This window comes from Lissotriton vulgaris, chromosome 1_1 (assembly GCF_964263255.1).
Source record: "Lissotriton vulgaris chromosome 1_1, aLisVul1.2, whole genome shotgun sequence".
In the NCBI taxonomy this organism is placed as follows: Eukaryota; Metazoa; Chordata; class Amphibia; order Caudata; family Salamandridae; genus Lissotriton; species Lissotriton vulgaris.
Window position 1 is genome coordinate 146,738,056 of NC_141685.1, and position 27,319 is coordinate 146,765,374.

Sequence of the window (27,319 nt, forward strand, 5' to 3'; positions counted from 1 at the left end):
CGCTCTGACCTCGAAGATGCCCCGCTGCTGACGGAGCAGATCCTAGTGCCTTGACTCTGAGACACTGTGTGAAACTTTGTACCGGTTCGAGTGGGCACAAAGAAGCAGCGGGCTGACCTTGCCCCTATCAGAATTTTAATTGTGTTTTTGGAGGAGTAGTGACAGCTCAAAACTCTACTACAGAGTAAACATGAACTACGGTATCCAGCATGTCAAGTAAAGACACGCCCACTGGGCGGAGTCTAAACACTAGAAAACACCTGTGCAATTAATGCGGATGTCGATCCCCACAACCGCCAAGCCATGACAAAGGAAGTGTTCCGAAACGCGTAGCAGTAATTGGCGTATATTTTGCACGAAGGGCTTGTCCAAACTGTTGCTGCCTACCGAAATAAAGAACGGTGAAATCAAACAAAGTGATTGGCATCTTCACGCAGCGAGCAGCTTTCATTTGGAACATGCTGTGGTCCGCTCTGACCTGACTCAGAGAGACCTTGACTCTGAGACATCGGTATTTACCGATTCGGTATTTACTGAATCCTCATTTACCGATTAGATATTTACCGAATCGGTAAATAACATGTGGGAAGCACTTTGAAGAGTGCTTCAGTGCTTTAAGGATTTGTTATTTACCACCAACTATTAGTTGGTGGTAAATAATGAATACCTCTGTAAATGCAAATCTGTGCATTTACACCAGTGCCATGTGGCAGACATACATGCCCTTAGGGCATGTATGTGTGCCACATGTGCACACAAGCACTATTCAAGGGTGCAACAGGGTGTCAATGTGTCACCCTGCCACCCTTGAATCTTTCCCTATTTTACCGAATCGGTATTTACCGATTCGATAATTGACATTCATTCCTATGGGCCTCCAGGCCCATAGGAATGAATGGCAATTACCGAATCGGTAAATACCGATTCGGTAAATACCGAATCTTAACGATTCGGTAATTTTTATTGAATATTTACCTACTTAGCATTTACCGATTCTAAAATACCAAATCGGTAAAATTTGGTATTTTAGAATCAGTAAATACTATTTACCTACATCTCGCCCTTAGAGTCTAATAACTTAAAGTATAAGTAAAAGATTCATATATTCATTAGAAGTTTCAAAACTTCATGTTCGATTTCTGAAGAACGAAAAAAATAATTGTGGCTTCTCTTCGCGCTTCTGGTTAACGAAACACGGCAGAGAAGACCTACAACATAAGCGGGATGCAGCTGGCAGCCCCAGCGTGTGCATGCACGTTTTTACAGTGTTTAAAGATGGCCAATCAGTTGGGTGGCGGTTTAGCTGCCGCTTGCTGTATGGTACAAGTGGGATGATACGAAGTATGCATCTCAGACTACCCAAGGTTACAGTCCTGTTTTTCAATCACAAACTTACTTCAAATGTTTAGTTTGATTTAAGTTATTCCTGTAACTGTTAAAAACAAAGAGATAGATCTTGAGAACACAATTTGTCACAAGGAGAGGCTGAAAAACAAATCTCCTGGTTTTATAGATTCCATCTTGTTTGTTACACAACGTGGATGTCACTGTCTGTGATGGTGGGACCGGGACTGTTCTAATCATGGAAATGCCACTGAGCGCGAGCTGCCCAGACCTTTAATAGAGAGTTCTCAACCACAATATTTTGGCAAAGAGGTCAAGCCAGGAATAAATGGGTGAGGTTTGTGGCTGCCCAACTCTGTGAACTAAACACCTTGTTGCGGGGTTCACAAAGATTTTTTAAAGCACTCTGTACTTTAACAGAGCCCGTTTCCAAACACTTTAAAGGAGATAGTGATGCCTAAGAATATATTTCATACCAATCAAGTTACAGCCTGTGTAAACTTGGCTCACCAAATGCAGCAATAACAGGCAGAAAAGGCTTACTTTAAGATCCATTACTGTCTAATCTATGTTTCGTCTAAACATTAGGGGATTCAACAAAATGTATCCGGTTTTATAAAACAAAAAAAACATAAAAGTCATACATATGATGTTTTTTTGCAGCAGACTGCTGGGGTTCTGGACAAGGAGATGGAATTGGCTATTAGACGATTATCTTGCTCACCTTCCCACCCTTCCCTAGTGGTTTCTTCTATTGCTCCATATGCTGGTTCCCATACTCTGCCTCAGTCCCCTCAAGTAGGCTTGGTGGACATACCTCAAGATATGCCTCAAGACCAGGCTGGGGGTATCGCCCCCCTTACACCAGTTGTTGTCACACGGGTCGGTGCCCAGTCGCCAATTTTTAGGTCAGCCCCTGACATGACCCCTGGCAAAGGGTTGGGCCCAGGAGGCGCTAAGAGGAAGCGCCCCTCAGCTGGGGGCCCTTGTAAACGCAGAAAGAACATTGGATCACAGTCATCTTCAGCAGTCCACCCAGTAGTGCCTAACCTGGATGCTATTTCGTTAGACATGCTCAAAGCGGCCTTGCTGTCAGCACTTGGAACTAAATTGGACCCCATCCTTCTACAACTTTCTGCACTGGAAAGCAACCTGTCTGCACTGATCGCCTCCTTGCAAGGGGACCAAGCCCTTATCTCCACAAGTATTCCTCCTACAAGGCCTACGATCTCGACCACCATTTCCAGTACCAGTGGTAGTGGCGCAGGGGCAGGATACAGAGCAGTGTCTATCACAAAGCAGCCCAGTCACAAGGTAGGATATACAACACCACCTATTATGCCCAGGACTGACCCTTAAGACCGTTCAGTCAACCGGAGGGGGGCGGGGGTCACCATGAACTCAGTATCTTTTCAGTCTCTGCAATCTCAGGGTTTCAAAGTGGGAAGGGCTGGAAGCCATGAAACCCCCGGGGACTTAAATAGCTATTCTCCTAGTTTGGCCTCTGTTAATCTCCTACCAGAGTCCACAACACTTGTTGTGGTGTGAGTACCATGCCTAAACCCTAGGACCAAGGAAGACTTTTACCAGCTGAACAATAAGGTGGTGCACTGGCTCAATTCCAACATTGCCCCTGGGCTTAGGGTGGAAAACAAAATTCTCATGGTGCGCTGGACACAGTGGGTTGGTAGCGCCAAGAAATCCAGGCTGGGGGACTGTATTATCATCAATTTTAACAATCCAGGGGCGTGGCTAGCAGCCAACGATGGCGGCCGCAGCTTAGGGAGGCTCCCGGGTAAAGGCGGCTTTCCGCATCAATCCGCACAATTATCCTGATCGACTCCGGCTCCAAAGGGTGAACCGGACCCAGAGACCGTGCAGCGAACGTCTCCAGAACTTTCCGGTGCGGCGACGGTCCAAACCAGCCCAGTGCCGCTGGCCGAAGACGGAGGAGGAGCCGGGCCTACACGCGACCACGAGACCGCGGAGCCGCAGTTTGGTCGAACCCAGCCGGAAGCGGCCTGAAGCCGGGGCCGAGGGACCGGAAGTGTCGGCTCATCGATTGCTTCCTTCCGAAGACCCGCGGACTCTCTCCGCAGCGACCAGAACTCGTGAGCCCACTCTACAATCACCTGTTGACCCTCTACGGGCGTAATAAGTGCTGCCGGAGACTCAGAAGGAGACAAGTCCTCTAGGTTCGTCGCCGCCATTACCCGGCGAAGACGACCGGGGAAATCACTGTGCCGCCTCGACAAGAACCGCACCATGTCGCACAGAGGCCCCAAAAACACAACAACCCAGGCCAAGCTGGATAAATTTGCGTACGACAGACGCTCACCCTCGCAAGACCAGCGCAAAACCGTTGGAGGGAAAATGGCGGAGGCCGAGGCGGTGAGGAAAGCCACACTGGACGATGTCCTGGCGGCGCTGGCGCAGGTACAAGAGACTGTGGGGGCCACGGCGACTGAAGTCACCTTAATCAGGGCAGATCTGCAGAAGATGAACGAACGGGTCAAACAAGTCGAAGTGGTCACGAAATCGTTGGTCGAAGATGTGTCCGAACTGCAAATTGCTATGGAGCGCCTGCAAACGGACAACAAACTACTCAGGGACAAACTGGACGACCAGGAAGGTCGCTCTCGCGCAATAATGTCCGTATTCTAGGCGTTCCGGAACCGGAAGACACGGGGGCCCTAGACCTATATGTGGAAGATCTGGTGAAGACTCGACTCCGGCCTAAAGGCCTATCGAACTCTTTCTCGGTCGAAAGAGCCCACCGTGTTCCGGGAGGGAAACCCAAGACCGGAGGCCCACCGCGTCCAATACTGGCGAGGTTGTTCAATTTCCGAGACAGAGACGCCATTTTGCAGGCTGCAAGAGTGGCGCCGGCCATTCAAATCCAGAACTCCAAAATCGCTTTCTTCCCGGACTACACGGCAGAGGTGTCGAGAAAGAGGAGAACGTTCCTGGAAGTTAAGAAAACCCTACGGGAGAAAGAGCTACCCTACTCAATGATATTCCCGGCGAGGCTACGGGTAGTAGCGGATAAAAAAGTATGGTTTTTCGATTCTCCCGACGCGGCCCGGGACTGGCTAGAGGGCTGGCACACCGTTGGACGACAGCGCAAGACGAACAGACCGGAGTTGGATCGCAGAGGAGGCAGCAGGAATGGCTCGCAGGCGTCAGGGCGTGTGGAGGGCGCAGAACGCTCGCCTTCCCATGGATTTGAAGGGGGAGGCGAAAATGAGTGACTCCGGCGACGGCCACTGAACTGAACGAGCTCGCCGATCACCGGCCTAACTTTGTATTTCACAGCTGCACGTTGACTCTGGCATGGCAACCCCGAGAGCCTACAGGGGAGCCGCCAACCCGGGGAGGCGCTCTCCCCCTTACACGCAAGTACTCTGGTTTTGGGAAGGGTAAAGCACTCTGCTCAGTTGGGGTGGCGGGCAGTTGAAGGTCCGTTAAGCAGGGGGGCAGGGAGGGGGGATTGTTTTGAACGGTTTCTGTTAGGAAGGTGCACAAGGGGTCGAGGACATTGTTTCAGGGCTTATGGAATTCGGGAGACATTGTTGAGAACAGACAGTGACACTATGCCCCCATGAGGATTCTGACCGCCTCGCTGCGCGACGACGCAGCCGACAGCCCAGTCTCATCTCTGGGGCGCAACAGCATGTGTCCCATACTCCCCGATGGCTAACAATACTGTACAGGCGGGGGGATTAAACCCCGCAAATGCACCATGCCCGCCACTGACCTTGATGTCCTGGAATGTGAGAGGCCTGGGGGATAAGGTAATGCGGGGATTGGTTTTAACTGCTATTAAGCGCCTGCGGCCTACTGTGGCCCTACTGCAAGAAACGCACCTGGTGGGGGGAGCTACTAAGGCCTTAGATAGGCGAGGTTACAAAATGTGGGCCCACTCTGCCTTCACGTCCGGCTCCAGGGAGTCCGGCGTTCTCGTGCAGAAGAACTCAAGATTCCTGCCCCTGTCCACAAAAACTGACGACCAGGGCTGCTTCACGGCCGTGCAGGGACAATGGGAGGGGAAACTCTTCAATCTAGTGTCAGTATATGTCCCACCGGCTTTGCACTCAGTCCACCTCCCGAGACTAGGGGACTTCCTCTTAACTCTCGCATAGATTACTTCCTGTCCCTAGGGGAGGCCCTTTGCCATGTGGACACCTCGGTGATTCACCCCCGAGGTATTTCCGACCACTCACCGCTCACACCGACACTTTCCCTACAGACGAGAGCACGTAGGCGCATTTACCCCTTGCACGCATCTTATCTTAAGGTTCCACAGGTTCGCAAGGCACTCAAACACGCCACGAAACACTACTTCCTCGAAAACACACAATCGGTGCGTTCCCCGGCAACACTTTGGGAGGCCTACAAAACTGTTCTGCGGGGCCAAGCCATTAACACCATAACCGGACATAAGAGACAGCAGTCACAAGAACTGGCCGACCTGGAGATCGCTTTGCAGGAACGGACCGAGGCTCATGAATCCCACCCTTCTCCCTCTACCCTGCACGCACTTACTCTCCAGCAACAGCTTTACAATGACCACCTACGGTTGGTAGTTAAGGGACACATCGCCGACACTCAGAACAGGGTCTACGAAGTGGGGGACAAGGCGGGGAAGATGCTGGCATGGCTCGACAAGCGTGAGGGCAGCTCCAGGGGGATCCAGCGTCTAAATGACGAGCAGGGGGTGCCGCACACTGATCCGAGACATATAACAGAACTACTTGCGACCTATTTTGAGCAAGTGTACACCCCAACACGTCAGTTTACACCTGAGGATGCCAGGGCACTCCTGGCGCCGATTGAGGTCCAGACCCTATCATCAGAGGCATCGAGCGAATTGGAGGCAGACATTACAGCCGACGAAATCCAGATGGCCATTGCGGCACTGAACCCGGGCAAGGCCTCTGGTCCGAACGGGATACCGGTAGAATGGTATCAGACGATGCCAGACACCCTCAGCACACACTTGTTGGGGATGTTCAAGGATTGTCTGGAGGGGGGCTCCCTTCCGCTAGATCAGCGTGTGGCGACTATTGTGACAATCCCCAAACCGGGCAAGCCACCGGAGGATTGCTCCTCATACCGACCCATTTCCCTCTTGAACGCGGAAGTGAAAATCCTGGCCAAGCTCCTGGCGCAGAGGATCCTGCCCCATCTGTCCTCGATTATACACCCGGATCAGTCTGGGTTTATGCCGCACAGGAACACAGCTCTGAATTTGCGGCGACTACATGGTGTCCTGGCTAGATCTGATACTATCAAAGAGCCGGCGGTGACCCTGGCGCTCGATGCCAAAATGGCATTTGACCTGGTGGAGTGGGAGTACCTTTTCGAAACGTTGAAGCGTATGGGGTTTGGGCCTCGCTTTCTGGCGTGGGTCAGACTGCTGTACACGGCCCCAGTGGCCCACGTAGTGGCGAATGGCCATATTTCGCGCACTTTCCCGCTGGGAAGGGGCACACGACAGGGTTGCCCTCTGTCACCGCTACTGTTTGCCATCTCGCTGGAGCCCCTGGCGACTCTCATACGAGCCTCTCCCCTCCTCAAAGGTATACCGGGGACCGGGGGTTGGGAAGACCGCCTGTCTCTATACGCAGATGACATGCTACTATATCTTACAGAACCCGAGGAGGGTATACCGGCCCTCTTGCGCATCTGCGACACATACGGCAGGATCTCCGGCTACACGCTGAACTGGTCCAAGTCGGAGTTATACGTCTTACGAGGTCCGGCTCCGACTCTAGACGATACTTGTCCACTATGACGGACGGGATCGTCCTTCAAATACCTAGGCATATACGTTACTAAAGACCCGACAGAGTTCACAGACAAAAATCTGAAGCCGCCCTTAGAAAGGCTCAAACGCGATGTTGAGTTCTGGTCCGGCCTGCCGCTGACGCTCCTAGGTCGGGCAGCCCTTTACAAGATGATGGCGCTACCGCGCTTCTTATATGTCCTCGAGAATTCACCCTACCCGGTGCCTCCCAAGTTTTTTCAGAAGGTGGCAGCACTGGTCTCCAACCTACTATGGGGCGCCCTCCCGGCAAGAGTGGCACAATCCAAGTTGCGCAGGGACTGGTATAGCGGAGGAACTGCGCTACCGGACCTAAAACTGTACTACTGGGCAGCCCACCTCAAACCCATTAATCAATGGATCCACGCACCACACACCGAACCGGCATTCCATTCAGACAGGGTACAGTTGGGCGCGGAAGGTCTGCTGGGTCCACTGTACGATCGCCGCAAGATACGGACTCTGGTCGGCCCCACCAAGTTGACAGTGCAGATATGGCACGCAGCGACGGCAGCTTTGGGCTGGAAAGGGACGATCACTAAGATGACACCACTGTGCGACTCCCGCGCACTGGGCAACCTGAGGAACACCAAAGGGTTCACACAATGGGACACGATAGGTATCTCTACGGTGGGCGATCTGTGGGAGAGGAATGAGGTGATCCCCTTTGCCCGCTTAAAAGAACTCTATGAGCTCAACGACAGGGAACTATATAGGTACATTCAGATCCGCCACGCCCTGCTTGCGGCCATCCCAGCCGACACACCACTGCCAGAATCCTCACCCTTGGAGGATCGCTTACTCACAGACTGCATGTTAGAGCGGGCGACGTCCCTCACTTATCGTAAATTACTTAATAACTCCCCCGAGCCCACATCTCACCTGAAAGAGAAATGGGAAGGGGAGATTGATGACATGGATGAACACGAATGGAACGAGGCACTTGGGTCCCCCAAAGAAGTAGGCATCTCAGCGCGCATGCGACTGGTGCAATTTAAGATCCTGCACAGGGTTTATTATACAAGGACAATGCTACACCGCATACACAGAGCGCCACATCCCTACTGTCTGCGAGGATGCGGGGAGGAGGGCACGTTCTTCCACACCATATGGGAATGCCCCAAGATCCAGGAATATTGGAAACAAATACTCCGTACACTCTCCCAGACACTGAATCAGTCTCTATTACCCAACCCAAGAAGGTGCTTACTGAACATTTGGGAGCCCACCGACTTGTCCCGTTATGAGCAACTCTGGGTCACGGTGGGGCTAATGGTGGCGAAACGGGACATAGCGCAGCGCTGGGGGGCGGTGGACCTCCCAACAAAATCCCAGTGGTGTTTGAACATGGATCGTGTGATGTTAACCGAACGGGCAGTGTACTCTAACCGAGCCTGCCCGGGGAAATGGAATAAAATATGGTTGAAATGGAACGAATACAGAGGGGACATCTGCGAGCCCTTACGGGAAGATGATCTGGAAGATTCCGAGGATGAGGGGGAGGAAGGGTAATTTGGACGGGTGGTAGGAGTGAGATGGAGGCCTTGATTGTGGCGGGAGGCAGCTTACTGGAACCTACACTGAGGATTCAAGGGGGGGGGTGGGCGTCCGTGGGACGCAGAGGCATGCATGTATTGACCGGGGAAGCCGAATCTCCATGCTCCCAAGGGACATCTGTAACCTGAAATGCACTGATTCATGCCAGACCGTATTGCCATTCCTACCTGTTGATGTTCTGTGTTTGTTGTTTTTCAAAAAAACGAAAAAACTCCATCAAAACCTCAATTCCTGCATTGAATAATTGCTCAACGTGCACTTTTATTGTTTCAGTACGCCTCATCATGACTTTAAAAGAACTATGATTTTCCGTTTTACTGGAAACATTTTATGCAATGATCCTTTGATAGCGGCCGGCCCGCAGGGTTGTAGGCATTCCGCTGTGTACTATACAAAGTGCAATAAAGGTTTTGAATTTTTTTTTTAACAATCCAGTCATGGTAAACCGAATATTAAGCAAGGTTGCCCAGTCTAACTACAGGTGTTGGAACTCCGCAATCTCGACACTTCTACAGACCCAATTATTACCAACTACGGTCCCTGCGCGAGCGGCTCCAAGAAGTGGGCCATAGGGGTTGTGCAGAGGGGATGATAGGGGTAAGCACAGCAAATAGGTTTACTCCTCTGAGCTCATTGGAAGATTGCGATTGACGATGTGTGGGTCTTTCGGACACTGTGGAACCAGCATCCGAGGGTAATGTATCGCCCCCAGAACAGGCATCGAGTGTGAATGGAGGGTGTTAATTTCTTTCTTGGAATACCGCGGGGCTGGAGAGCGAGATTGAGAACACCAAATGGTTGGCCCTTGTAAGGAGTTTTGATGTGATATGCCTCCAGGAAGCTTGGGCTGTAGACAATAATTATCACCTGGATGGCTATAATACCCTCTTCATTCCAGCTACCCCGTCCAGGTCAGGGAGAGCTAATGGGGGTCTTATCACCTTTGTTTCTCTAGCTGTGCTTGTCATCTCTGCTACATCACTAAACGCCTCTCCCAATTTACAAGTGATGTTGTTGTCCAGTGGAAAGAGCAAGCTACTTCTGGTAAACTTTTACAACGCGGGAGTTACACACCCGGATGAGGGCAATATAACTCTGCTGGGGTCTGTACTTCAGGATAGCATCTTGAAAGGTCAGAGTTATCACTACATTTTTCTAACGGAATTTTAACACTCATGTGTGGGGATATCAGGCAAGGAGGAGTGGAAGCTATGGGCTGTGCACGACAAGCAGGCTTACACATGGAACATACTCCCCAGGGTATTGAGCCTAACTCCATCTTGCTTGAATTTGATTCAACATCTGTAATGAAAAAGCTGCCTCCGGGGAAGACAGACATTACTCCCACCTTTATTGGGAGAGGGTGTGAGACCTTTATTGATTTCACCTTTGTATCTCCCCCCTTATTCTCTGGTTACCGAATTTCTGTGCAGGCGAGTGAAGGTAGTGACCACAACCCCATTTGTGTCTTAACAGGCTAGACCCGAACACTCGGACATAGCAAGGTGGGCGGCTGCTGGTGTCCCCCTTAAAGCGGTGGAAGTGGGAAGGAGCGTAAAGTGGGGGTGTATTGTCCCAGAGCTATTCCACGAGTCCCTTTTAACTCAGTGTCGGAGCAAGTTTGCAACCTGTCTCAATGATGAGGCAAGTGCTCCGGACATCATGGGTGTATTTTGATCCATGTCTACTGTCATAAGGAAGTTACTACAGCCTCGGGTGGGGGCTGTAAGTACCAGGTCTACGATGGTTCGGCATGCTCCCAGGCTTCCAGGAACCTGAGACAGGACTTGGGTGTTAAGCCCTGAGACCGGGTGGCGCTCAAAGGTCACGAAGAGCATATAAAGCTGCTCTGCAACTCGCGCGTATGTCCTGAAGATGGAGGCCTGGATCGATTTAGTGGAGGCGAGTACACTGCGTAATAGCTCAAAGTTCAGGGGCATTATTAACAGCCCATTTCTATATGGAAATAATGCTGATTTACTGGAAGCCCATATCACTGAGGACAATTGAGTACATTATTTCGAGGGTATCTTCCAATCAGATATCCCGCCAACTGAGGGGCAGGAAAGGGTGGAAGGCAAGTCGGAAGGATTAGTTACTTACCTGTAATCCTAGTTCTCATCCAGGGGTATACTCATCAAAGTCATAATCTATGGATAATCCCCGCCCCTGTGCGGGATCCCAGAGCATATAGAAAATACATATAAATATATATGTATATATATGTGAAAACATATATTTGCAGCCTAAAAACATTTCTTAACTGGCAAAAGTGCTGCAAAATTACATAAATTAGCATACATACAGTAGTACTCTTCCAAACCCTAAGGAAGAAAGAGAGCAGAAAACATTTGTATACAACAATGCTTTATTGCCATAGGAAAAACCTGTAATTGCAGGCATTTGCCAGTAGGCTGCAGTAGAGTATAAAGCAAACAAAGAAAACTGACACCTTGCCTTTAAGGCATTAGAGTAGGGGTACCGTGCCTTTAAGACCTGAAGGCAACCCCCTGCTCCCATGGTGCACCACAGGTGACAGTGGGGTCAGTTCTTTTTTCCGGCTCCTTCTGTGAGGATCCTGGAGCTTGAGCTCTTCAGTTTTCAACTGAAATTGCCTGGCCTCACAGCTGTTATCAATGCTGCAGTCCAGGTTGGCCGCCCAGATTCTTGGGCTTTATCGATTATAGTCCCGGTATTTAAAAAGGGAGATCGGTACAGTACCTATTGTTATAAGCTCATTTCTCTTCTGGACTCAGTGGTGGGCCGCATGGTACTTGACACACTTGTATCTTAGGTTGATGAAAACAACTTTTTATCCGATATCCAAAACTGCATTCGCCCAGGTCGTTCCACTGTGGAACAGTGTTTAAACCTGTACATGGTTCTGAACAAATACACTGTGGCTCGTTCCAGCCCCATATACCTAGCCTTCAAGGACCTGTCCTCAGCATTCCACTGTGTCAATAGGTCCAAGCTGTGGCAGTTGATGTCCTCCATTGGCATAGACAGTAACATAATTTTATTTCTGAGGGATCGTCACCGTGATTCAACCGTGGTTGTCCGCTATTCAAAGGATCTGAAAGTGTCCAGTCAGCTTGACATCAAGAGAGGGGTGTGTCAAGGGTGCATTTTAGCACCCTTTCTTTTTAATCTATATATTATTCCTTAGAGAAGGCCCTTTGATCACACATGCTGATTGTCCCCAGGTAGGCAAGCGTAACCTGCCAGTCCTCCTATACGCAGATGACGCAGTCCTTGGGCGAGGACAGCTAGGTGCCTACAAATTCTTCTGAATTCTTTTGCCCTTTTCATGAAGGACTTGGACCTTTCGTTTAATCATTCCAAGTCGTTCATTATGCAGGTGGGACCTCGTAAAGCTAAGCAGTTCACTTTTAAATTCGGACTTTCGTCAATACCGAAGACCAATGTTTTCTCCTATTTGGGAGTTGTGTTTGACGATTCCTTGAGTTGGTGCCCTTTGCTTACTTGGAAGAAAGGGGATGTAGTGAAAGGTTTTACAGCTGTTTTTAACTTTGCCAGCAGAGTGGGAGGGAAGCCAATAGGGTCTCTTTTGAAGACATATGAAGACAAATATATCTCAAAGGTTAGTTATGGGAGTGAGATATGGGGCCACATTGGGGTAGGGGCAGTGCAAAGTGCTGAAAACTCTTTCCTGTGATGGGCCCTTTCTGTCCCACAAAGCACCCCGGTTAATGTTGTGCACGAAGAGTTGGGGATGCCTTTCCTCTCAGTTGTACTGGATTTCCGTCCCCTGGCTTTGTGGCTTAATATTTGGGCTAATTAAGAAAATACACTTAGCAAAGATGTCCTACAGGAATGCCTTTCACTTGACCATGTCTCAAGCATCCGATGGCTCCAGTATAGAAGAGTTGGCCTCTCCAGGGTAGGTAGGAACTATTTGCTAAACCTGAGCGCATATGCAAGAGGGACCTTTCTCTGGTCAAAGAGTGTTTTTTAAAGAATGAGCTGCTGTGATAGAGACGGAAATGAGTGGTGTAAGCCTAGTGTGCGTAGGTACATTGTGTAAAAACTGTACCAACCACCGAACCTTATCTTCTAGGGCTTAAAAGCATTCATGATAGTTTTCTATTGATCCGGTTTCGGCTCAACATCTTCTATTACCTCATGGCACACCCTTGCGGCTTCCACAGAGGCCAGTGCCTCGTGCCCTGTGGCTGCAACGGTGACTCTCCTCAGGAAATGATTCACTTTTTTAATGTTTTGTAGTTTTTATGCTGTCCCTAGAAAGTTATTTATTATTCCAATTCTCAAAAAAGCGGGTTTTAGGCGGGTAAGACCAGCTCTTATCTTTTACAACTGCTCTCTAATGACACTGCTTTGCATACGCTTAACTTTTTATGGGTCGCTGTTAGACTCAGGTCAAGCTGCGATTAACTTCTGTACTGTAATTCATGAATTTTTATCTTGTGTTCTGATTAACTTGGACATAATATAATTGTCAATCTGTAACTTGGAAGATGTTTTATCATTTTATGTATGACTTTTATGATTTTCTTATTATGAAACCGAATAAATACAATAATCACTAGGGGATTCATTTAGAGGGTAGCATGGTATCCCTCACAATAACTCCAGGAGTCACAGTTCACACAATGTACATGTTTTGTTCCCCCTACTTCCAACCTTACATGTATCCCCAATCACCTGCCCAAACCTCTCCCTGCTGATGCCAATGTGGTCCTCCGTCATCCCGCAGACCATATTTTTGGCCCCTTTCAAAGTGCTCCTACAATAAAAATGCTGCAGTTGTAAATACATATCAACTACCATTTGTTGTGATTGAAACATTTTATTGAATAATAAAACCTAATAAACATAAGCTGATTATTAAAGCAAAACAAAGCATCAGTTGCCATACACATAAAAGACAAAAGTAGTACATAAAAATCAACATACTGTAACACAGCAAAGTTATGTAGAGCACAATTCCTAATTTCGGGCAATCTTTAAAGTTCAACGATAGAAACGTTCATAAAGAACAGGAAAGGAAAGAAGGTGGGATACGGTGATTTCATTAATGTAATGCTTCCTAAATATAGAAAAACAAATACTATTATTTTCCTTAAGCAATAAAGTCTGCACATTAAAATACTAAGAGAAAAATATTGAACAATGTACATTTCATGTGTAATTAGAATTCAATTTGAATATTGTAACCTCCTCAGCATTATTTGACTCATGATTACAACCTGAATGCTTTCTGGAAAGGAACCGCCTCATGGGGTTCAAAATCACATATTTTCCAACAACAGGATTCAAATGTTAAACTTGAATTTCAATTCAATTTATTGATTTAGGCCTTTTTGGAGATCAACAATTTTAAATATAAACAAAATCCACACGCTTTTGCAAAATTGTCACCTAAACTTTAATTCAATCCACTTTCTGATTAAACACTTCTCATTCCAGCAAGCATCACAGGACCACTTGTTGTTATCTTCCGAATTAGTAATAATGTTTCGGATGATTTTGAGGGAGGAGATTATCCCGGTCTGGCTAGAACTGTTTAATGGGATCTTAGAAGGTACATCTCGCCTGCCTGACTATTGGAGTGATGCAGTTATTGCCCTGATTTTAAAGCCAGGGAAGAACCCAACTCAATGTCTGGCTAGCATTTCCAGTGATGCCTTAAGGATGGGTTCAAAGGGCCCTTTCATCAGTTCTGTTAGGACTAAATTTAGGTTCCATGCCGGCTGCGGCATCCTTTTAGGTGGTGCGATCCTTTTCGCCCCCTCTAGAATCTCTTTACTGCTTGTGAGGTAAAGAAACTCCTTCCTGTCTCTCCTCTAGTGTAGGCCACTATCGCTGCTAGGTGTACCCTCAGCGAGGATGAACTCAGCTTTGCTTTCAGCAGGTGTGTGAGATACCTTAGCACCGTTGATTCCTTTGTTATCTTTCTGTGCAGTTTTTCCTTATTGCACCATAGTGTGAACCTCCTCCATTTTGCCATATAGCACTTTCGTGTTGTAGGTCTTCTCACCTCTCGTAGCACCTGCAGGGTGCTCTCTGGTAGTCTTAGATGTGCAAATTCTAAGTTTTCAGGAGCCATGCAGCTAGTCTGAGGCTCTCTGGCTCTGGGTGCAGTTCTTCTCCGTTCTGCATGAAGAGTAAGTCTTTTCTTTTCCCGAACTTGTGGGGTGGCCCCTGTGTCATTTCCATTATTTTTGAGTACCACGTCTGCCTTGCCCAGTGTGGTGCCACCAGGATCAGTGTCATGTTGCTGGTTCTACACTTGTTGAGTACCCTGGGTATCAGTGGTATCGGGGGGGAAAAGCGACAGCAAATCTTTTTGACCAGCTTATCCATAGGGCATTTCCCTGGGATTGTTCCCCTGGTTGCCTGGATGCGAAGTGTTGGCATTTTGCATTCCGGTGTGTTGCAAATAGGTCTATCGTCGGTGATCCCTACCTTCTGAATAGCCTTAGCGTTTCCTGTGCATTGAGCTCCCACTCATGGGATGCTGATGTCTGTCTGCTGAGCCAGTCTGCTTCCACATTGTCCTTCCGTGGTAGGTTTATGGCAAGCCGGTCTATCCTGAGTGGGATGGCCCATCTCCATATCTCATGTGCTAAGTTTGATAGTGGTGCTGATTGTGTTCCTCCCTGCTTGTTGATGTAGAACATCGTTGGTGTGTTGTCAGTTTTTATCAACACTCTCTGGTTGTACAGTTTTTTTTCTGGAAGGCCTTCAGGACAAGGGACACGGTCTTCAGTTCCAGGTAGTTGATGTGTTTGACCGCATCTGCTGGAGTCCACAGACCCCTCATCCTTAGCTTGTTCATGTGTGCCCCCATCCCTTCTGGGATGCGTCTATGGTGATGGTCACTGTTGGGGTTGGTGGTGTTAAAGGCTTCCCTCTTGTTATGTTCTCCTTGTTCCACCATGATATCTCCTCCTGCACTGCGTGTGTTACAACAACTAGATCTTTCCAACTTCCTGTAGCTTGTGATCATTGTTCTTGCAGTCATTCCTGGAACGGTCTCATGTGGAGCCGTACATCTCGGACTAGGTGTATGCAGGACGCCATCATCCCCATGATCTTGCTCGCTGTCCTCACTGTCAGAGCTCGCCCCTTCTGGTAGTGGTGTGTCTCCTTCAGCAGGGCCAGTGTTCTCTTGTCACTGGGGAACACTTTGCTCTGTATGGTGTCAATCTGTGCACTCAGGAAGATCTTCACTTGCTCTGGTTCCATTGAGGATTTCCCCCAGTGAATGGAGAAACCTAGGTTTGTCAGTGTTTCTGTCAGTGTTTCTGTCAACCGATGTGCGTGTTCCTTGCACGTCCTGTGTTGCCTTAAATAGCCAGTCGTCGAGGTAAGGGTATACGTGAATTCCTTCCCTCCGTAGGTGCGCTGCCAATGCTGCAAAGCATTTGGTGAAGACCCTTGGTGCAGATTTTAGTCCAAAAGCTAGGGCTGTGAACTGGTAGTGTTCTTTGTTGATGGTAAATCTTAGTAGATGCTTGTGCCACCTGTTCATGGGAATGTGCAGGTAGGCATCTTTGAGGTCTATGGTGGACATAAAGTCTCCGTCCCTTATCTGAGGGTTGACCTCTTGTAGGGACGTCATTTTTAATTTTTGTGCCTTCATGTACTTGTTTAGGAACCTTAGATCCAGGATGGGTCTTAGCGTTTGGTCCACTTTTGGTACTAAGAAATAGGTTGAGTACACTTGCTTGTTCCTTTCTCAGTATGGGACTAGTTCGATGGCCTCCTTCTGGAGGAGTTCTTTCGCTTCCTCTAGCTGTAGCGCTAGCTCTCTCCCTGAATACGCCTTTCTTTTTGGTTTTCTGTTTGACTGTCTCTTTTCCAGTTCTATGCAGTATCCGAACTGTATGATGTTGAGTATCCATTTGTCTGTGGTTATCTTCTTCCACTCCTGGAGGAAGTGACTTAGCCTGCCTCCTACTGGTGTTACATGATCTTTGATGTTTTGTCCGTGTAACCCTCTATTTGTCTTGTTTTGCCCCACCCTTGGAGGTGCTGTGTGGGTGGTCACGTCTTGCGTGACAGAGTCACTTTGAGGTGGGTTGTTGGTCCCCTCTTCTAGTTTGTCCGCGTCCATTCGCCCTCCCGCGAAAGGACTGGCCTCTAGGCTGGTACTGCCAGGTTTGCCTTTGCTGTCCCCGTTGTGCTTGGCTGTCTCCCTGGTGGGACTGCTGGAATGTCTGGTGTGACGTTCCTTGCTGGTTTCCCTCTCTTCCGTTCGGTCTCCGTGTCAGGGTACCCCTTCTCATCCCCCTGAATTGTAAGGCCCCCATGGACCTTGCAGTTTTGTTTTTTTTCTTCAGCTGGGTGAGCTTTTAATCCACCGGCGCCCCACACAGTGTCTCTCCATTGAAAGGGGTGCTCAGAATGCTGTGCTGTGCCTTTGGTTTGAAGCCTGAGATCCTGAGCCAGGCCTGCCTTCACTCCGTGATTCCCAACATCATCAGCCTGCTGGACGGGTCAGCCCCATCCAAGGCTGTTTTGAGGCAAGAATTCGCTATATTCTTTCCCTCCTCCACAGGTGTGAGGCTCTCTGTTGGTACTGGTCTGGGAGGTGCTTGAGCAGCTGTCCGATCTCATCCAGAATTTGGTACTGGTGCCTGTTAAGTAGGGCGTTTGAGTTAGCCATGCGTCAGTGCACCGCTGCATTTCTTCAATCAATCAATCAATCAATCAGAGTACTTGTAAAGCACGCTACTTACCTGTGAGGGTCTCAAGGCACTATGCGGAGGAGGGGTGCAGCTACTGCTCGAAGAGCCAGGTCTTGAGGAGTCTTCTGAAGGCGAGTAGGTCTTGGGTCTGCCATATGTGGGTAGGGAGGGTGTTCCAGGTCTTGGCGGCGAGGTAGGAGAAGGATCTGCTGCCGGAGGTCGTTCGTTGGATGCAGGGGACAGCGACGAGGGCGAGGCTGGCAGGGCGGAGCTGGCGGGTGGGGGTGTAGAAGCTGAGTCTGCTGTTCAGGTAGGCTGGTCCGGCATTGTGGAGTGCTTTGGGTGCATGGGTGAGGAGCTTGAAGGTGATCCTCTTGTCGACGGGGAGCCAGTGTAGGTCTATCCGGTGGGGGGGGATGTGGCTGCGGCGGGGGACGTTGACGATCAGTCGGGCGGAGGCGTTTTGGATGCGTTGTAGTCGACGTAGGTGTTTGGCTGGGATTCCTGCATAGAGTGCGTTGCCGTAGTCCAGTCTTGTTCTGACGAGGGACTGTGTCCCCGTTCTTCTTGTTTCGGTAGGGATCCACTTGTAGATTCTGCGGAGCATGCGGAGGGTGCTGTAGCAGGAGGAGGAGACGGCGCTGACCTGCTTAGACATGGAGAGGGAGGAGTCAAGGATGAATCCTAGGTTGCGTGCATGGTCAGTGGGTGTTGGTGCTGTTCTCAGTGTGGTCGCCCACAAGGAGTCATCCCAGGCTGAGGGGGTGGGTCCGAGGATGAGGACCTCCGTCTTGTCCGAGTTCAGCTTCAGACGGCTGCTCTTCATCCAGTCGGCGATGGCCTTCATTCCCTCATGGAGGTTGGTTTTGGCGGTGTGTAGGTCCTTGGTGAGAGAGAGGATGAGCTAGGTGTCGTCGGTATAGGAGATGATGTTGAGGTTGTGTTGGCGGGCCACTTGTGAGGGGGGCCATGTAGACGTTGAACAGCGTTGGGCTGAGAGATGAGCCCCGGGGGACGCCGCAGATGATGTCGGCGGCTTCGGATCAGAAGGGTGGGAGGCGGATGCTCTGGGTTCTGCCGGAGAGGAAGGACGTGGTCCAGTCAAGGGCCTTCTCTTGGATTCCGGTTTCTAGGAGGCGTGTCTTTAGAGTGCGATGGCAGACCGTGTTGAAGGCGGCTGACAGGTCCAGGAGGATAAGGGCTGATGTTTCCCCGTTGTCTAGTTGGTGCCGGATGTCGTCTGTGGCGGCGATGAGGGCTGTCTCGGTGCTGTGGTTTCGTCTGAATCCGGACTGGGACGGGCCCAAGATGTTGTTGTCTTCCAGGTGGCGGGCCAATTGCATGTTGACGATTTTCTCAATGACCTTTGCCGGGAACAGGAGCAGGGAGATGGGCCGGAAGTTCTTGAGGTCCTTGAGGTCCGCCTTGGGGTTCTTGAGGAGGGCGTTGATTTCGGCATGCTTCCAGCTTTCCGGGAATGTCGCTGTTTCAAATGAGATGTTGATGACCTTCCGTAGTTGGGGTGCGATGGCTGCGTCTGCTTTGTTGAATACGTGGTGTGGGCATGGGTCTGACGGAGGTCCTGAGTGGATGGAGTTCATGACCTTGCGTGTCTCGTCGTCATTGACGTTGGACCAGGAGATCAGGCGGTTGGCGCTGGAAGTGTTTACAGGGGAGGTGGAGTCTGGCATAGTCGGGGTGGTCGTGGTGTTGAAGCTGTCGTGGATGTCAGCGATCTTGCTGTGGAAGAAGATGGCTAGTGAGTCGAACAGTTCTTGTGAGGGCAGGATGTTGTTGGCACTGGGGTTGGAGAGTTCCTTTACGATGCTGAAGAGCTCCTTGCTGTCGTATGCGTTGTTATCCAAGCGGTCTTTGAAGGAGGATCTCTTGGCTAATCTGTAGAGGTGGTGATGTCTGCGGGTGGCGTGCTTGTGAGCTGCATGGTTGTCCGGTGTGTGTTCGTGGAGCCATATCTTCCCCAGTTTCCGGCATTTCTTTCTATCTTCCTCCCGGTTAGGTCGATCCTCCTGCTTTCTTTGTCTGGTGGTGGGCCTGATGTTGTCAGCACAGTTGCCCTTTTTCTAGTAGTTGCCGCAATAATGGAGTCTACTGTGACGGATCCTTGGATGTACGGGGTTCTTTGGAGGAGTGCTTGTACTTCTTCTCCGTCCTTGGCGTGACGGACCTGCATGTTACTGGGTCTTTGAAAGCCTCCCTCCTTTGGTCCACGACACTCTGAAGCATGGGGAGGAACTAGCTTCTGGTCTGAGTGGGGAGCAGGGTCTCCAAGAGGAAGTCTGCCTTTGGCTTTTCCTCCTCTAATCTGACTCCAAAACCTGTTGCCGCGTTCCTGATGACCATATTATTGGCTCCAATGTCATCTGGCGGCGAAGGCCTCGAAGGGCACATGTCCACGGCCTCTTGTGGCCTTTCAGTTGTGAGGTCCTGCCATTCCAGTTCCTGTGTCCCCGAGGATGCCGAGCCGAGGGTTGTCCGCTGGTCATCGTCCAGCTCCTCCTCGTAGTATAGGGCCTCCTCCTCTAGGTGTTCCTGGGGCTTGGGAGTTTTCGGAGGCCCTTCGGCGTCAAACTCCTCTTTTTCTTCTATTTTGACGATCAGCGTCTACGGCTTCGACAAAACCGTGAACCTCTTCATTTTTTTGTCAAACTCTTTTTTCCTTTGCAGGCGCTATCCATTTCAGCCTCGAGCCGTCTCTTCCTCCCCTGGAGCTCGGCGGCCTGTTCGGTGTCGACCGTTTCGGGCGATCTTTTCCTCGCCGCCATCAGCGTCGGCGTTGACCCGGTCTTCGGGTCATTCTCTCTCGACGTCGAGCGCTCTTTTTCGGGGACTTGCTTCGATGACCTTGGCATTTCGCCGGTCTTCGCCGCCTGGGAGTCCTTTTCGAAGGATCCGCTGGGCTGTTTGTCCTTGGATGCAGCTGCAGCCGTCGAGATTTTCGGCGCCAGTGCTCCCTTTGAGGACTTAAGACTCTGTTTTTGAGAGTCTGACTCAGACCTTCAAGGGTCTGTCAAGGGTTTGGGGGTCAATGACTCTCCTACCTCTTTAGAAGTGTTCTTATTGGACTCACCGACCGTGTAGTCATTGGCTTCACCGGTGACGTTATCCTCCTTATTGCTGGAGAGTCCCAGGTCCCGAAGCGACGGCGGTTTGCCCTTGCCTTGCATGTTGTAGTTGGCCCTTCTCTGTCTCTCTCTAACCCGGAGAGTCTTCGGTGAGAAGGCGGAGCAGGCGTTGCAGTCCTTGCTCTCATTGTCGACAGGCAGGCAAGGTTATAAACCAGGTGCTGCTCCTTCTGTGCGTATTTGTGGTAGCAGTTATGGCAGAATTTAAAGGGTGTCTTGTCCATTCCTGTGCTCAGGGGGCCCCCTGTGTGCGCATTCTCCGTTGGACGTCGAAGTTCTCCTTCATCGTCCCGGCTTGGTGGTCTAGTCCCTCGTTGACTTCTCCAAAATTTTCTCTTGAAAATTCGCCTTTTCTGCGTCTTCTTTCCTCCAAAAATTCTGGAGCTCCTAAGAGACGATCCAGACCCAACGGCGGAAAATAGAATCTGAAGATGGCGCCCAAAGGTGGGAGCTTCCGCAGGAAGCAGGCCGACGTCACAGGAAGTAACACCAGAAGGTGGGACGTCAGCGCCCACCTGGGCTACAAAAAAAAAAAAGAAAGAAAAGACTACGATTCCGGACCCAACCACTAGACCGCGGAATAATGCACAGCATAGTGAATCCAGAAAGATTCACTCTGCAAAAATTGTAGTTACCAGACAGCTCAAGAGCTCTAGAACGAGCCGAATCTACCCTCCAAGACTCTACATAAGAATAAAATGGAGTTAGAATAACCAAGTCCATTCCACCCTACCCCACAGCACTGCCACCAACTCCACCACAATAACCTTGAAAACCATAGCTCCTATCCCCAAAGCACCGTCATCTGTTCCCACAAAACACTGGCCCTTTCTGCTTGTCCTAAAGCTACTCCCCCACACTGCCACCTACCCTCAAAAGAATACATGGCTACACTGTCTGGATAGATGTGTTGCAGCAAAGTTTGTACCATGTTGTGACTTGGACACAGCCAATTGCTTTGGTCAGGCGATTGACATGAGTGTGGAACTTCGGTGCATTGCCTGGATTAGGTCTATATGCTTCTCTAAACATACCCAAGCATCGTTAATGGACAAGCTATTTGATGGCGCTCGCCTTTTAAGAAAGATAGTGGACTAGGCCCCAGACAGATTCCTTGGGTCTGTCTGCCTCCGCCACGCAATTTCATCACAAATCTCATCCCCTTTTGGCTACAGTAGGGTTTTTCAACTCTGCCAGCGACAGACCCTGCTACAAACCCAACAGGTCTCCCAGTTCTTTCATGGCCATGGCACACAAAGGCAACATCCAAGACATCATGCCACTGAGTGACCTGCTGCTACAACTGGTGCAGCTGCAAAACCTCTTGGTGTCCTTCCAGACACTGACTCACCCTATTGTAGGCAGTATCCAACATTTTCTTCAGTCAATTAGATTATGCCAGTGGCAGACCCCTTTCCCTATTCCACTCAGACTTAACAGTGGTGACGGATGTATCACTTCTGGGTTGGGAAGGTCATATGGGAGACAGAGATTAGGGAACCCTCGTCACCGACAGAGCCCCAACTCCACATCAAGCTGTTGGAGTAGGGAGAATTTCACTTGGCGATGCAGGTCTTCTGGCCCACCATCACAGGAGGGCTGGTGCAGCTTCTCACAGACAAGACTGTCAATGACGATGGTCTCATCAGGAAATGTCACACAAACGTGTTTGACAGCGAGCCGAGGATTCACTGGCTGCAGTTGTTTGGTCCGACGAACGGGCGCTGGAACTGCTTAGTTGAATTTGACTTCCTCCCAGGTACGCTGCCCGAAGATACAGAAGAATCCTTACTCTGTTGTATTGAATATAGTTGAGAAGCATATGGGAGAGACGGCGATCTACCATCCTGATGAGACCATGGTAATTAACTGGAACGGTCGAAACATTGACTATACAGGGATTATGTCTTCTGAGAATCGCCTTTGCTTAACTTGTATTGTACAATGGGAATTTACAGCCCTGCTTTTGTGTACAAAATGTGGATCGGACTGTTTTATCATCATATCACTTTCATCTTGAGCACTGCGCAGTCATCACTCAACAATTTATATATACACTTGCTGCTGAGAATACAATTAGAATTTTGGGAAATGAAAAGGCCTCATCTGAATTCTAATCATGATAAAAAAAGGTGTATTAATATCTGCCCAGGGCCTGCATATGTGATACAGACCTGTGAGATAATGAACTCATAGACCTCTATAGTTGTTCACAGTGCTCTGGGAAGTGCTTTTATGCGGTAACACTTGTCACTTCTGGAGCACAATGACGTCAACACTGAGCTGCATGATACCTCCTGCGTGCAGCAGGACTGCTTTAAAGTTTGAGGATTCAGTCTGGCGTGTGGGAAATATTCATAAGGTGAGGAATCTGCAGGTAAAGGAGTATCCACCAGAAAGAGCGTTACCGACGGCAAGTAACTGGTTTGTTATGTTTTCCTGCTGTTGTATTTTATCTAATTCCGGGTGGTGAACTCCGCTCGCAGAGATTTCCATACTCCGCGGAGCTTGCAGTGTTCCTAAATAATCCGTACCGTGAAGCGTAGCAAGGTTTTTTTCCACACCCGCGCTCTTCAACGTCATGTACTGGAGTAAGGAAAATCCACCTCCTGATGAGATTTTTCCTTGCTCGCGATTGCCAAGGTCTAGTTGGTGAGCAAAAGCATCTTCCTGGCGAGATTCGTCGTCGGATTTCTCAATGCAAGTGGTCGCCGCAGGTCACAACCACTCGCGTTGAGAAACTTTCCTTCGCATTGACAAAGCTGCCGCTCAAGTAGAAGCTCTTGCGCTACACATGGTGCCATTCACGATAAATTTTACAGTGCGGGACAAACAATCGGAGATTAAAATCACCACGAACGGCATGACCCTAACGCACTCCGCTGCTCGTAGAACTCCGCATAGTGCGGCGCAGTTTTTTGACACTTCGCAGAGTTCTTCATTGAGGACCACCACCTAGGCTTAATCTTATCATGAAAATCTAGATTTCAGTCATATGTTAAGAAACAAGGGTGAGTAGAAACCTTTTGGGTGGAGAAAATTTAAGACATTTATATTGTGAATTTTTTGGTAATTAGTTGATTTTTGCAAGTACTAACACTTCTCTTTGTAAAATAAATACCTTGAGATTTTTTAAACTTTCAGATACTCAAATTGTGGATTTTGTTGCAATTAAAACATTTTCGAGGCCTGAAATATCTTTGGAGGTTGCATGCTGGCAGCCTAAGTTATCCTGCAAGAGTTGCTTGATTAAACCTTATCTGACATTCAGAACACACATAAGGCTTTTTTCTCCCGTGTGAGTTCGCTCATGACAAGTGAGAAGTAATTTGTAAACAAAACTTTGCTTGCATTTCGAGCACTCATAAGGCTTTTCCCCAGAGTGGGATCTCTCATGAAGCATAACACTGTCTTTCGGATACAAGCTTTTATAGCATAAGGATTCTCTCCAGTGTGGAGTTTCTCATGGTAAGATAGCGTTTTTCTCTGCAGCTTTTCTGTCATTCAGAGCACTCATAAGGTTTTTCATCAGTATGGAGTCGCTTATGGTTAGCGAGGCTGTGCCTATCAAATAGGAATTTCTGGCATTCACAGCGTTGGTAATGTTTTTCCCTGTGTGCGTCTGCTCATGTAGTGTGAGATTGCATTTAAAATTGATGCTTTTCTGCCATTTGGAGCACTAAATTATTTTTGATGGTGAGTTTTCTTATGGTGCATGTAACCATCTCTACCTCTGAATCTTTTCTGACATTTAGAACACTGATAATGTTTTTCCCCAGTGTGGATTCTCACATGTGCAGTGAGATAATATTTTTGGCTGAAACATTTTTGGCATTCGGAGCACTGATAAGGTTTTTCCCCAGTGTGTGTTCTTATATGCTGAATGAGACGTCTTTTTTCACTGAAACATTTCTGGCATTCCGAGCACCTATAAGGTTTTTCCCCAGTGTGGGTTCTTACATGCTGAATGAGACGTCTTTTTTGACTGAAACATATCTGGCATTCAGAGCACCTAAAAGGTTTTTCCCCAGTGTGGGTTCTTATATGGTGATTGAGACTGATTTTTTCACTGAAACATTTGTGGCATTCAGAGCACTGATAAGGTTTTTCTCCAGTGTGGGTTCTTATATGCTGAGTGAGATAGCATTTTTCACTGAAACATTTGTCGCATTCAAAGCACTTATAAGGTTTTTCCCCAGTGTGGGTCCTTGTATGTTTAATGAGTCTTCTTTTCTCAGAGAAACATTTCTGGCATTCAGAGCACTGATAAGGTTTTTCCCCAGTGTGGAATCGCACATGTGCCATTAGAAGTGATTTAACTTTGAAATCTTTTGGGCATTCAGAGCACTGATAAGGTTTTTCCCCAGTGTGGAATCTCACATGTGCATTTAGAAGTGATTTAAGTTTGAAATCTTTTGGGCATTCAGAGCACTGATAAGGTTTTTCCCCAGTGTGGGTTCTTATATGCTGAGTGAGACTGAGTTTGTTTATGAAACATTTCTGACATTCAGAGCATGAATAAGGTTTTTCCCCAGTGTGGGATATTGTATGTCGAGAAAGTCTTCTTTTGTCACTGAAACATTTCTGGCATTCAGAGCACTGATAAGGGTTTTCCCCAGTGTGGTTTTTTATATGCAGCGTGAGATGTCTTTTTTCATTGAAACATTCCTGGCATTCAGAGCACTGATAAGGTTTTTCCCAAGTGTGGGTTCTTATGTGCTGTGTGAGACTACTTTTTACACTGAAACATTTCTGGCATTCAGAGCACTGATATGGGTGTTCCACAGAATGGGTTATTGCATGTCGAGAAAGACTTTGTTTGTGACAAAACCTTTCTTGGCATTCAGAGCACTGATAAGGTTTTTCTCCAGTGTGGATTCTCACATGTGCAGTTAGAACTGATTTAAATTTGAAATGCTTTGGGCATTCAGAGCACTGATAAGGCTTTTCCCCAGAGTGGATTCTTGTATGTTCAGTGAGTCTGCTTTTGTAAATAAAACATTTCTGGCATTCAGAGCACTGAAAAGGTTTTTCTCCATTGTGGGTTTTTCTATGATGAGTGAGATTGTTTTTGTCAATGAAACATTTCTGGCAATCCGTGCACTGATAAGGTTTATACCCAGTGTGGGTTCTTCTATGCCGAGTGAGACTGCTTTTGTCAATGAAACATTTCTGGCAATCCGTGCACTGATAAGGTTTTTCCCCAGTGTGGGTCCTTGTATGTATAGTAAGTCCTCTTTTGTTACTAAAATATTTCTGGCATTCCGAGCACTGGTAAGATTTTTCCACAGAGTGGGTTAATACATGTCGAGAAAGATTTTGTTTGTTACAAAACCTTTTCTGGCATTCAGAGCACTGATAAGGTTTTTCCCCAGAGTGGATTCTCATATGGTCAGTGAAATAAGATTTACGGCTGAAACTTTTTTGGCATTCAAAGCACTGGTAAGGGTTTTCCACAGAGTGGGTTAATACATGTCGAGAAAGACTTTGTTTGTTACAAAACCTTTTCTGGCATTCAGAGCACTGATGAGGTTTTTCCCCAGTGTGGATTCTCATATGCTCAGCGAGATAAGATTTACGCCTGAAACTTTTTTGGCATACTTTGCACGGAGAGTTTTTTCCCCCAGTGTGGATTCTCATATGCTCAGTGAGATAAGATTTACGCTTGAAACTTTTTTGGCATACTTTGCACTGAGACAGGTTTTTCCCAGTGTGCATTCTCTCAAATTTAGTGAGATGAGATTTATGGCTGAATCTTTCTTGGCACAGGTAACTTTTTTCCCCAACTTGGGTTATTTTGCTTTGATTGAGGTGGGTTTGAACACTGAATTTGTTCTCACAGCCCGTGTTTTTATAAGGTGTATTCATTGAGTTACATTTAATTTTCTCTTCCTTATATGCCACGGTAAGAGTGAACCCGATTTTAGAGTCGGGCTTGTTTAGATAATGTTCAGTATTTATCTCTAAAAGAAATTGTGTGTTTTACACTTGAATTGAGCAAAATATGTCTGGAAGCAGCCCTGTAACACCTGTCGAAATGTTTCTAGCAGATAATAGTCTTTTGGTTATAGCCTCTCCGGCAGCAACTTATTTTGTGACGGAAGTTTTTCTCAAATCTATTTGTATAGGTTCTTAGCAATACAGTAATAAGGTGTTAGTCTGATATTTAATTATTAAACTGAGAAGTACCTTTTTGCACTGATGTAAAGGCAGTAACCGAGAACATTAGAACATGCACAGTACTATTGTGGATCACCAGTCACAGAACATCAGTTCCTTTTACCCTTTTTATGTTTGGTGTAAGGTGTAGTTCTGAAGACGAGGATTTATTTACATTAGCTATAGCGCAACGGTGCTCATTTAATCAGTTTTTACACATCACTCCTGCACAGCAGATAATGTCGAGGCGATTTACATAGAATTACAGAACAGAATACATTAAAAAGGAAACATTCTGAGATGGTCATGAAAACAATAAAGTGGTGGATTTTTAAGGTTTTCGCCAGAGTGAGCAGAGTGGGTCGTGGTGTTCTATCCAGAGGCAGATAGTCTCAAACTTGCATAACTGGTTAAAAACGGTTGTTGAACAAATGTGATTTTCCAATCTTTTGATTGTTTGCTTGTCAGTTTTGGAGTCTTCTTTCAGCGTCTTTTCTTTGATGGTCTGCAGAAGAAACCTTTTGTTATAACTTTCTTTTATGCAGTGTCTGCTTCCCCTCTGGAATTAGATGATGCTTTAGATGAACGTTATTCTGTCATGCTGAGGCAAT

The 27,319-nt window shown here is 48.1% G+C and overlaps 2 protein-coding genes across 2 annotated transcripts in view; one reads left to right on the forward strand and one right to left on the reverse strand.

Moving 5' to 3' along the window:
• The window catches only part of LOC147737861 (uncharacterized), a 351,241-nt gene that overhangs the window by 160,847 nt on the left and 163,075 nt on the right, over positions 1-27,319 (forward strand). Inside the window, 1 exon segment of the mRNA XM_086924987.1 lies at positions 5,642-6,309. Within this exon segment, the coding sequence (XP_086781113.1) occupies positions 5,642-6,309 (668 nt within the window).
• LOC147737862 (uncharacterized) lies at positions 24,234-26,282 on the reverse strand. Its single transcript, XM_086947813.1, has 2 exons — positions 24,562-26,282; positions 24,234-24,477 (listed from the first exon to the last, which is right to left on the reverse strand). Exons 1-2 carry the CDS (start codon positions 26,265-26,267, stop codon positions 24,234-24,236), a joined length of 1,950 nt encoding a protein of 649 aa, XP_086803939.1. The 5' UTR covers positions 26,268-26,282.